Source organism: Triplophysa rosa, linkage group LG2 (genome assembly GCF_024868665.1).
Source record: "Triplophysa rosa linkage group LG2, Trosa_1v2, whole genome shotgun sequence".
Lineage (NCBI taxonomy): Eukaryota > Metazoa > Chordata > Actinopteri > Cypriniformes > Nemacheilidae > Triplophysa > Triplophysa rosa.
In genome coordinates, this window is record NC_079891.1 from 16,236,522 (window position 1) to 16,249,556 (window position 13,035).

The 13,035-nt window shown below is 39.3% G+C and overlaps 1 protein-coding gene across 14 annotated transcripts in view; it reads left to right on the plus strand.

The window, feature by feature from the left end:
* Positions 1–13,035, plus strand: part of ncor1 (nuclear receptor corepressor 1) — a 105,484-nt gene that overhangs the window by 27,144 nt on the left and 65,305 nt on the right. For all 14 annotated transcript variants that reach the window (XM_057357065.1, XM_057357091.1, XM_057357082.1 and 11 more), the window contains exon 14: positions 208–309. In XM_057357065.1, the coding sequence (XP_057213048.1) occupies positions 208–309 (102 nt within the window). The remainder of the gene's footprint in view (positions 1–207; positions 310–13,035) is intronic.

Consider the following 13,035-nt stretch of genomic DNA (forward strand, 5'->3'; position numbering starts at 1 on the left):
TCCTTCGTCCTCTCTCTCTCTCTCTCTCTCTCTCTCTCTCTCTCATCTCTCTCTCTCTCTCTCTCTCTCTCTCTCTCTCTCTCTCGTTTTTCTCTCTCGTTCTCTCTCTCTCTCGTTCTCTCTCTCTCTCTCTCTCTCGTTCTCTCTCTCTCTCTCTCTCTCTCTCTCGTTCTCTCTCTCGTTCTCTCTCTCTCTCTCTCTATGCAGTGTGTGTCGGATTGTGTGCTGTACTATTATTTGACAAAGAAGAGTCAAAACTATAAAACACTTGTTCGACGCAACTTTGGGAATCGGCGGCGAAGAAATCAGGTATTTATAAATACCTTTATTCTACCTCCATCGTAAAATGCATATTGTGTCAGAGGTGGTTCTCTTGAGGTTCGGTTTTAGGACTCATGACCCTGTTGTCCAGTATGTACCATTGCACTTTCTGCATCACACTGTTTTCAAATGGCTCTGTCAGGGTTTTTCCTGGCGGGGGTGGTGCCATCCTGATCTTGTTCACACACAAAGGCCTCCATCTTGCATTCTCTGTGGTTCACTTTAAATGATTCAATGATCTCTTATATTTGCCATTGACTGAAAAGTTCAATAGTTTAAATGAATTGGTTCAAATGAGTCATTCGTGTGTGAGTCGTTTTGAACGCAATGTGCATTCATACTGGCGAACTCGCTGTGTACAGTACACGCTGATTCAACGATCCAACTGCACAGCTAAAGACATTACAATGAATGTATGTCATGTTAATTTAAGAAATTTCAAGAAATTAAACGTACTTGGATGCAAAACAAACAGCCTTGAAACACAGCTAGCTCTTGTTCTGCAACTCTTTTTAGCGCCTCAGTGTGCTGATAACGAAACAGCGCCTCCACTGTGGCGTAATGCCGCAACTGCAGTTACAAATGACAGTCTGTTAAATGCACGCCGCCTCCAATTTCTCTATCCAGGAAAAACCCTGTCTGTGTTTCGAATGTTGTTTTTTAGGACAGGGTGTGTGTTCGAATCACGTTGATTGCAAAGTTGTGTTTTTTCTTTTCTTAATAAGGGGGTGTGTTATGCGGGTGTTTGGCATGCTGTTAAAGACATTTTATAAGAATCGAGACTGAGTATGCATAGGTTATCAGACAAAAATGCATATGTGCTTTGAGAGGCTCTTTCTCTTTTGCTCTTTCTGATTTATGGAGAGCTACGCAGCTTTCCAGGAATCTGTTTTATCTGTTTGGCACAGCCGAGAGGCTCCATGCTGCTGTCAGGGACTACAGAAAGAAAGGAAAGGAACTTGAGAGTTTCAGACTCCTAAAAGCCGCTTGAGTGCAGTAGCTACAGCTTCTCACTTTCACACACATACTTGAGCAAACCCCATGTTTTGGGAGGGAGGAATGTTAATGTGGCTCAGACCAAATGGTTGTTGCTTGGACATCAAGATCATTTTTATCTTTTTATACATGTTTCTCCATCAAAATCTAATAACTTGGGTGGGTTAATGGTTAACCAGATGCCAAATACATATATAGCACTGCTTTAGAGAATTGTTGTAAGTAATGGAGCCTTAATAAAATCTTTACAAAATTTAATACAGTAGTAACATTAATGTGGTCAATTAACAATGGTATTACATTAAGTCCCACCCTACATCATCTCATTGAATCTTTCATTCAGAAATATGGCACACTACTTAAGTAAAATGTATTGTTAATGCAATATTGTGTTGTTTTTAAAGGTCCAGTGTATGAAGTTTAGCTGCATCTAGCGGCGAGGTTGCGAATTGCAACCAACAGCTCACTCTCCCATCTATTTCAAAGCACTACGGTGGCTGACACAGGAAAAAGATGTTGTCACGTTTTCGCTTCTTTGCTGAAGGAGATAACATATTTACGAAACGCGCTCTGTAGAGCAGTTTGTCCGTTTAGGGCTACTGTAGAAACAACATGGTGAATTCCCTGCAGGGGGACCTGCTCATTCTAAGGTAATAAAAACATAAAACTTCATTATGTAAGGTAGGGGTGTCCTCGACTAAGGATTTACATAGTCGAATCAGAATTATCACGTATTGCCTATAGTCGACTGATAGTCGAATCGCACCTGGGCGCATGTGGGGACAACACCAGGTGGTTAACAAGGGTACAGTGCAAAGTGCAGCGCAACATTGATGCACCAAAAAACAATCAAACATTAATTTACAGAATTTGTTTAGAACAGAATATACCTTTATAATAAATAAATATAAAAACGAAATAAGCCAGATTCAAGTCGCAATGTGCAAAATAAGTGTGTTTAGGTAAAATGTTTGAAATGCAGGGGAGCATATACAGGTGCTGGTCATATAATTAGAATATCATCAAAAAGTCGATTTATTTCACTAATTCCATTCAAAAAGTGAAACTTGTATATTATATTCATTCATTACACACAGACTGATATATTTCAAATGTTTATTTCTTTTAATTTGATGATTATAACTGACAACTAATGAAAATCCCAAATTCAGTATCTCAGAAAATTAGAATATTACTTTAGACCAATACAAAGAAAGGATTTTTAGAAATCTTGGCCAACTGAAAAGTATGAACATGAAAAGTATGAGCATGTACAGCACTCAATACTTAGTTGGGGCTCCTTTTGCCTGAATTACTGCAGCAATGCGGCGTGGCATGGAGTCGATCAGTCTGTGGCACTGCTCAGGTGTTATGAGAGCCCAGGTTGCTCTGATAGTGGCCTTCAGCTCTTCTGCATTGTTGGGTCTGGCATATCGCATCTTCCTCTTCACAATACCCCATACATTTTCTATGGGGTTAAGGTCAGGCGAGTTTGCTGGCCAATTAAGAACAGGGATACCATGGTCCTTAAACCAGGTACTGGTAGCTTTGGCACTGTGTGCAGGTGCCAAGTCCTGTTGGAAAATGAAATCTGCATCTCCATAAAGTTGGTCTAACTATAAAGTAGTTATAATCATCAAATTAAAAGAAATTAACATTTGAAATATATCAGTCTGTGTGTAATGAATGAATATAATATACAAGTTTCACTTTTTGAATGGAATTAGTGAAATATATCGACTTTATGATGATATTCTAATTATATGACCAGCACCTGTATATTCAAAACACAAGCCACAAATAGTAAAAGGAGTGTAATTAAGCATCTTACCATTTAAACAGTCAAAAAGTCCCTTTCAACTTTTTGCCCTGCCCACTCTTTCTCCGTCCTCCTGACACGCGTACATTTGCTTTCAGTGCAGAGAATGACAAGTTCCGAAAGTCTGCGCCGAGCTTGCTATATGCTGTGATTTTTGTTGTATTACTTTATTTTTTGTATCATGCAGCGCAAAGTTCAGTCTAAGTATCGAACCACTTGCATTTACAGACAAAGTGTTACTTATATTCCGTAAGTGACAAATGTTTGGAAACGGTGTACACATCTATGTACATTCATGTACATTCATCTGCGGGTGTGTGCGGCACGTGCTGCTTCTCTATACCGGTCTCACAGCACAGAAGACACGGAAAGACACGATCCTCGTGCTGGGTCATAGCCAGACCTCGCGCTCATATGCGCCGGGGGTTTCTGTACCCAACCCTAAAAATGTCCCATTTCTTTACATCATAAATAATATTTTTGGTGGCGCAGTGCGTGCCTATCTGCTACGCCAGGGGTTCTCAAACGTTTTCGTTGTAAGGCCCCTTTGTGTTAAGTGCATCGCTTTGCGGCCCCCCCATATAAAGACGTATAATCTTAAACTTAGAATTTTAATTAAACCAAAAACATTCAGGTATACAATGCTGGAACCTCAATTCTTTTGGTTGGTGGTGTCATTTTTCTGATGTTTGATTGCATAAAATCTATGATAAATTTCTATATTTCATAAAATGGCACAACATCTGTGGTCCCCCTGGATCCATCTTGGTCCCCAGGGGGCCACAGCCCCCAGTTTGAGAACCACTGTGCTATGCCACTCCCCATATAACCAAAATGGCATGATCCCCATTGCATAACACCCCTCCGAAGATTCGACTGCGAGATTGGTAGTCGAATCGGGCTCCTCCTATCGAAGCATGAATCTTCGACTATTCGGGGTCACCCCTAATATTATGCTGCATCTCTGTCAATAGATCCTCCAATAAACTACACACAGCACCTTTAAGACAACATGCATAATTGGCAGTCATGTGTTTTGCTTCTAAATTTTTGGTCCAGTTTGTTCTTAAAATTGTATTTGTTTCTTCTCTCTCTGAGCATGGACACTGCTCTCCCTCAGTGCAAGTGATGTGTCCGGTTTATCATACGCATAACATGATTGGCAACTTAGCCTGTCTAACTGAATTTAGCCCTCTTTCCTTAGCGTGTGTAAGCAGCTGGTGTTCGGGCTTAACAATAATTATAGCTATATTTCAGGCTATCTAAACAGCGGTGGACAAGAGCGCTAGCAACAGAGGAGTTCTGTGAGCACCGCTGACATAAAGATCATAAGCGGAGGGCAGTGGGTCATTGAAAGCATGTGTCTCCGAGTCAGGAGTTGAGCTGCAGTAATGAGATGATCTGATGTGCTGCGCACACACGCACGCATGCTCTTCTTCGCCCGGCAACCTGCAGTAGCCCCAGGCGGTTTTAGCAAGCAGGCATACGTGCAGCTGTTTTCGCTTGCATGTGCGTTCCGATCAGCTAGCGTATATCTTCAGCTACCTGGTGATCTGCATTACAGCACTCATAGTTTCCTTTACCACCTGTTGTGATTACTATGTTCACATACTGATTAAAAAGAGAGGATCATTTTTTATCTAATCTTTTAAACGTCGCATGTGTTTTCGATTGCGTGTGTGTGGAATAGGGCCTTTTAAGAGTTTGTGTGTGGGTTGGGTGAATGACCCTGCTCCACATTAGAGACCCATAAAAGTGTTTGTGTCAGTTGAGTTCAGCTCACGTGGTGATCCGAATACGGTTCCAAACAAACGTCTGCTTCAGCTTACTCCTCCCAGAGTCCCCAGAGAATGTTTCAGAGAAAAAGAGAAAGCACAAGGCAGAACAATATGCATGTGCGGACTGGGAAAAGTAGTTTTTTCTTATTTTCTTGCTCGTGTTGTGCTTTTTAAAGAAAGAGGGAGATCCAGAGAATGTGTGTATGGGAGTTTCGAGACACCCCTCTTTAGCTACGCGGTGGTATGCGCCTGTTTGTACTGACACCAGTGAGAAAGTTGTGGAGCAGCCTGCTGTGCCAATCAAAATCCTGACTAGACCGGGTTAAGATCGGTCAGTCTCCTCTCCCCTTCACTCTACAGGGACTACCTGGACTGACCCCGTCACACAGATTAGCTAACACACACACACATTTTTGTCTGTGTGTGTGCACGTTAGATAGAGATGCCACTGCTGCTTTAGCCAGCTCAAACAGCCCTGTGGCATGCTTTCTTGGAATATCCGCAATTGATCTGCCGAGCTGGATCCCCGCAGCCCGGCCGCTGAAGATTTGATCCGGCAGCCTGGCTCTCTTGCTCAGCCGGTTCATGTCATTTACTCTGGCCTCTGCTGCATAGCATTCTGGGATATACCATGGGATGAATGGGAGATTTTTAACGGGCAGATAAACATAGATGAAGGTACTGTATGCAATGCCTTTTGCCGAGTGGTTTTTAGTGTTGTTTTAGGAGTCGGTTGTGATTGATTGTGGAGGCTACAGGGCTCTATGATGGGTATGTTAAGGGGCATGACAAATTTAAGTAGACAGTTAAGTTCATTTTTAAAGAAAGAGATTTGTGGCTGAGTTAATATATTGACATTTCACAACAACATTTGACTGCAGAATGCTGCAGTAGACATGTGGAGTTCACAGAATAGATTTTTGTGTGACGGCAGTGACTGGGTCTGTCTGCCACATGAGGTTTGCATGACAGGTGCGCTACAAATAAGTGAGTAAAAAGTTCCCACAATACAATTTTTTTTATTATACTGTATATGGTTGTTAAAAAAAAAGAAAACCAGTAACATTACCTCGGTCTCTCTGTATATAATATTGAGTCATTTTATATGAAGGATAAAGAAATAACATGATCACCTGTTTCAACGCACTTCTGTTGTCATAAGTCTTCTACTGTATTCCTTTCACACATGGAATGTAAATTTAAAGGATTCACTTTAAATTCAGTTTTTACTTCCAAAACTTGCAGTGTACAGCATGTGGCCCCTGTGAAACATGTACAGAGGTACACTGTGAAGTTAAGGCAATATTTCAGAATGTTTACAGTAGTTTAATATTTAATTCTGGTCTCCCTTTTCTCTAGTCATGATACACTTTTACCAGAGCCAGGGATTCATGTGTTTAGGATAACAATGACATGTATTCTTTTTGCATTTTGAAAATGCTTCATGATGTTAATGATTGCGATTTATGGGAAACAACGTTGATGACATTACATTATGTTAATGTAACTAGGTGCTATAAAACCACAGACTACTTTAAATATTAAAAAGCTGGCATAAATAGACAGAAACTATACCAGCTGTCATGGAAGACGTCGTCATCGCTATACCAAAATTCCATGGTACCACAAAACCATGATATTTCATAGGGGTTCTAAATGCATAGAAATAAAAGCTGTATGTTTGTAAAAGCTACAATGTATTGTTCTAGTCTGTATTTAGAGCTTCAAATTTTTGAGAGGGTTGACTTCACGTAAAGAAACTAGAAAATTCTTCTTTATAATTCAAAATGGGTCATCCAGGTTTTGTGGTGCAGTTAAGTTAGGAACCATACTTAGTGCTTTCCGTATAAAGCAGAACACGAGATGAGGAAACTGTCATCTTGGGTGAAACATAGCATGAAATATTATTACATGTGATTCGACAGCCTACATTTTTGCTTAGCGGCTGCCAAAAATAAGCTTACAGCATTCTTTTACATTTTTGAACACCTTCCCACTATGTTTACAGTAGGGATGTGCTCGAATGTTCGAATTTTTTTTATTTCTTATTTTTCTTGAGAATAAAAAACTGCGTTTAAATACTTTAAGTTTACACAAGGCGGCCAGCTGCCCAGATCGCGTGTTATGCTCGGCTCACATCACCATATTAAAACTGGTGAGCCACAGAATTCGTTAACATTACATAAATTAGGTATAAAAATACCAACTTCATATTAATTGGTTAACAATAATTCATTTATTACCATAACTTGTTCGGAGCGGTTGTTCTTTGTAAATTCATATTCCAGGTCTCCAGACTAACTTTTTTTACTAGGAGCACTGTAGCCCCTGACAGAAATTTTTAGGAGCGCAAGCAGAACATTTAGGGGCACACCTTAAATCAGTCTGCAATGCAATTATTGACCTTTTTCCCCAAAATAACTGTAATACTGACAAAGAATTTGATAATACATACACTGCGTTCCAAATTATTATGCAAATTGGATTTAAGTGTCGTAAACATTTAATTTTATATTGTTCAATTAAACTTATGGATGGTATTGTGTCTCAGTGCTCTTTGGATCACTGAAATCAATCTCAGACACCTGTGATAAGTAGTTTGCCAGGTGAGCCCAATTAAAGGAAAACTACTTAAGAAGGACGTTCCACATTATTAAGCAGGCCACAGGTTTCAAGCAATATGGGAAAGAAAAAGGATCTGTCTGCTGCCGAAAAGCGTCAAATAGTGCAATGTCTTGGACAAGGTATGAAAACATTAGATATTTCACGAAAACTTAAGCGAGATCATCGTACTGTGAAGAGATTTGTGGCTGATTCAGAGCACAGAAGGGTTCGTGCAGATAAAGGCAGAATGAGGAAGGTTTCTTCCAGACAAATTCATCGGATTAAGAGAGCAGCTGCAAAAATGCCATTGCAAAGCAGCAAACAGGTATTTGAAGCTGCTGGTGCCTCGGGAGTCCCGAAAACCTCAAGGTGTAGGATCCTCCAGATGCTTGCAGTTGTGCATAAACCTACTATTCGGCCACCCCTAACCAATGCTCACAAGCAGAAACGGTTGCAGTGGGCCCACACATACATGAAGACTAATTTTCAAACAGTCTTGTTTACTGATGAGTGCCGTGCAACCCTGGATGGTCCAGATGGATGGAGTAGTGGATGGTTGGTGGATGGCCACCATGTCCCAACAAGGCTGCGATGTCAGCAAGGAGGTGGCGGAGTCATGTTTTGGGCTGGAATCATGGGGAGACAGCTGGTGGGCCCCTTTAGGGTCCCTGAAGGTGTGAAAATGAACTCTGCAAGGTATGTAGAGTTTCTGACTGAGCACTTTCTTCCATGGTACAAAAAGAAGAACCATGCCTTCCGTAGCAAAATCATCTTCATGCATGACAATGCACCATCTCATGCTGCAAAGAATACCTCTGTGTCATTGGCTGCTATGGGCATAAAAGGAGAGAAACTCATGGTGTGGCCACCATCCTCCCCTGACCTCAACCCTATTGAGAACCTTTGGAGCATCCTCAAGCGAAAGATCTATGATGGTGGGAGGCAGTTAGCATCAAAACAGCAGCTCTGGGAGGCTATTCTGACATCCTGCAAAGAAATTCAATCAGAAACTATCCAAAAACTCACAAGTTCAATGGATGCAAGAATTGTGAAGGTGATATCAAAGAAGGGGTCCTATGTTAACATGTAACTTGCCCTGTTAGGATGTTTTTGATTGAAATAGCTTTTGATTTCAGTAAATATGACCTCCTAATGCTGCAAATTCAACAAATGACCATTTTCAGTTTTTTACAACCTATGAAATGTTTTCAAACTCTGTTGTGCATAATAATTTGGAACAGTGCATTTTGAGTTTTTCATTTTTTAAATAAATACTGTTGTCAGTGGGAGGTTTGTTCAATAAAATTCCAAATGTACCCTAACTGTTGATTACTTGAAAATTATACTGACTGTCATTTGCATCGACAAATTAGGAAAACCAGAGAAAGATATCATTTGCATAATAATTTGGAACGCAGTGTAGACTTAACTCACAGAAATTACAATGTGCAGTTTTATTTTCATTTCAGAGGGATATGACATCACTCAATACCAGGGTCGTACGGAATCGGCAGACTTTTTTGTTAATTCTGTGCTAAAATTTTGAAAAATCTGCAGAATTCTGTGGAACAGTTTTAAATGCGTTTACATTTGTACAGAAATGTAAATGTGTAAATGTGTTAAAATAGTTTTAAAATACTACCTGTGTATGCATTTAACTGCAGTTCTGCTCATCATTTAAAAAGAGGCAGAGCCTACAGAGAAGCTTTAAGTGCCAAGTAAAGAGATGGTTTAAACTCTGAATACACCAGACCAAATTACTACTGAATTCATTTGAACCAACAGAAAATGTGCATTTCATTTTGTATGAAAAAGTATATATTTTATTGTTTATAGTGTTAAAGAAAAACAAAAGGGCTCGTCTTAATACGTTCTTATGATTATTTGATTGTGTATTTTGTTCACAACACAATGTAAAGATAACTTTACATAAACTTGACAAGAGCATTCGCCTGTCGTTCATTCTTGTTGTGAACGGATTGGAAATGATTCAGCGCTGTCTCAAATAATCAACAGATAAATGACGTATTCTGAACTCCTCCACGGTTAGTTTCGTTTTAAACATCTCAAATATCAAATCGTTTGTCCTCAGGCTAAAAAAAATCTGTCACAGCAAACAGCGAATCGTAGTAATGTGCTCACGTTGTGTATGTAAACTTGTCAATGATTAGCTGAGCTGTGACCGACGTGACGACAGCGAGAAACATCAGTCACCCAGCCGCGCAGCTCTAGACTCTCCCCTTCTTACACACATAGGCCTACACTGGTGGGCTCGCGATCTACTAGTCTTTTAACATGAGATATAACAACTAGAAAAAAATCCATATTGGCAGGTCGCACACACGTTAGTACTTGTAAAAAACGCTCGCGCTCTCTCAAAAACATGTTAATGAATTTGGCGTTAGCATAAGACTGACACCTTTTTCCATACCTAAAAGCCTGTATTTTTCTTCTAAGAAGTTAAAATAGTCATCGACTTCAAGTTACAGCCTGTAAATAAATTTGCACGGATGTTTTTTTTATGCGCTGTAATTCCTTGGGTTCTTTAGTTGATCTTATTTATTGATGCAAATGCATTGCAAAGCTAAACAAGACAGACACTGACCATGAAACAACAAAGAGAACAACATTTATATGCGGTGGTGATCAGCACTTTCGCCAGAGTAAAATAGGCCTATGCTTGTTTTTCTTATCAAGAGCATGTAAAACAAAATAAACAAGATAACCATTTATCACAGACTGTCATTGCGTTTTGTTCGTTTTGTTTTGTATGTTCTGTTTTTGTATGATTTCGCTCCGCTCAGATGTCGTTTCAACATTAAAAAAACCTATAAACAGCATATAATATTAGTACATTATGAATATTTAAAGATAATTATAAGCTCGATGGGAAATTGTGACTAAATAAAAACGTAAAAATGGCATCTTTATTAACTTAATTTTAATTGACTCTTTAAAAAATTAACTTGAATTTTTATTGATATACGTTTTTTATGAGCTCAAATATTCGAATATGAAATTATTGGAAAATGCCCACCCCTAGTTTACAGTATAGCAGCCATCTGACCCTCTCAATTCTTCAGGGATATTCTTACACCCACTGACCCCTAGTATATCTTAAAAAAGCATGTTTAGATGCCTACAGTTGCTCTGGCTTTTTTTTACAGAGCCTTTCCAGCTTAGATGACTGAAACTTGTATGATTATCTTACAATCATACACATTCTAAGTTTTATTTGGCTGTGCTGGCTGTGAAAATAAATTTGTGTATTTATCTGTGATTAACTAAATGGGCTCTTTGGTTTGTATTGCACACATTGTTCAGCCAATAGTCTGGTTTACAATTCATTTTCATTCAAAAAATTCTCCCTATCAATTTTGGCATGTGAACTTTAATTTCTATCATTAAACATATTTGGAATTGAAAACCATATTGTATTTCAAATACTTGCTGCCTGAAACTATTGCTTTTTGTGGATCGAGTTCTTGTAGAGAAAGTAAAAAGACCAGAACATCTTTACCCCGCTTGTGTAAACTTTCACCGTGTCTACACCGGACGCGGCGCAGCGCGACAAAAGACAATAGAACGCATTTGAACCCATTATAAAATAAAATTTTGTCCACACTGGATGCGGCGCCATGCAACAATCCCATTAGAACAAGCCATGTGTCGTGTTGCGTCTGGTGTAGACACGGTGTTACTCATAACCTAGGCATACATTATAATATAATATATGGCAAAATAATTCAAGATTCAATAACTGGCGGAGATAGACATCTTATGGCTCACATTTGTTATGAATCATAAATTCAACTGTCACACAAACCTGAAGGATCATAGATTATAAGTAAATTAGAACTGCATTGCAGTATAAGCTCTCTAATAAAAGATTAAACCTGAAATGAGCTTTTTAAGAGTTTTTTGTAAAGCTTCTTCAGACGGACCATAAATTGAACTGAAAGCAGAGCTCTAAACGCAGCAGAAAGAGATATTTATTATGATGCATCGTTGTGGTTTAAAGGCATGAGAGCACATTCCTCATGCTGTCCTTTAATCATTGATCCTTACTTCACTCCATGGGTCCCTTTTTGTCCATTTTTAATAGCATAATATATTTTGGTTTGGCCTGAATTATCTCTGCTTCCCTTCCTTTCCTCACTTTATTTGTACTCCACGTCTCTGTGGCAGAGGTTCTGATTTCTTTTTTGTCCCATCTGGCAACTGCACGGCTTGTTTTTGTTGGCTGAGTTTGGCTTGTTCCAATGCTTTGCTTCTCTTTCGTGGAACAGACCAAGAAAGAGAAAGGAGGGTGGGGTTTTGGTCACTCTGTCCGCTGCAGCAGCCATGATAAAGAACCTCAGGCCATTAGCCCTCTTTCTCCCTCTCCAAACAGGAGAAAAAACATCTTTATTGACTGCTGCCCTGCACGTAGTCTAATATTAGTCTAAAGCAGACTACCCACTACTGTAATGTTGGTTCACTGGAATCGCCCATGATGCACAAGATCGGTACACTAAATGTTAGGGATGCCATAATTCTCAATATAATATTGAACCGTTCGGTATGACCTCCCCGGTGCATATTGCGTTTTTTTTTTGGTTTTGCCTTTAAATAATTTCTGTGCGTTTTAGTACTGTTTTAGTACGGACTGGCTCTGTCCATGTTTGTCTCAAGAATGTTTTTCATCTGTTTTACACTGCATATGAAAGCAGCATGTTCGCGTTGCTAACCCAGCACATGCAGAGAGAGCATGTACAGCAATGTGCCAAAGTCCTTTTAGTGAAAGTTGTGCCACTCGGCGGCCTTTCGGACAGCTATTTACGTCATAGCAAGACAACAGGTAGATATTTCCAAAATCGCTGGCAAAAATCTGAATTATATAGCATATTTCCTATCAAAAATTAAACCTGACATAAATTGTACCCTAACTTTGCTTTGTATGTACATCGTCCCTCTCATAGGTTTTGCTCGGTTGTTTTTCCTCATAAGCAAGGCCATACGGAATCTGTAGACTTCATGTTAATTCTGCACTAAAATTTGGGATAAATCTGCAGAAAATTCTGCACTAAAATTTGGGATAAATCTGCAGAATTCTGTGGAATCGTATCAAAATACTATTATATACTTTGTCAACAAATATAATTGTGTGTAAATATGTTCAAATAGCCTTAAAATGCTGCCTGTCTATTTTGATGCAGTTGATAGCAGATTTGGTTCTGCTTATTTAAAAAGAGGCAGAGAAGCTTTGTTATTGATTGATGCTAAGACGACACCAGACCAAATTTGTACTCTGAATTCATTTGAACCAACAGAAAAGGTGCACGTCAAGACCATATGAATATATTATATCGTCGCTGTCGGGCCCACTGCAAATTAATGATAGAGGAGAGGAAGTCATTCGCCATTGCGAACAATCCGAGCAAACAGCAAGACAACAAGAACAACAACCAAACAGTATGGAGATGGATATGCTTCTTAACCTACTGTTCTTGGTTTCAGCGTGTTGGTTTTGTATCA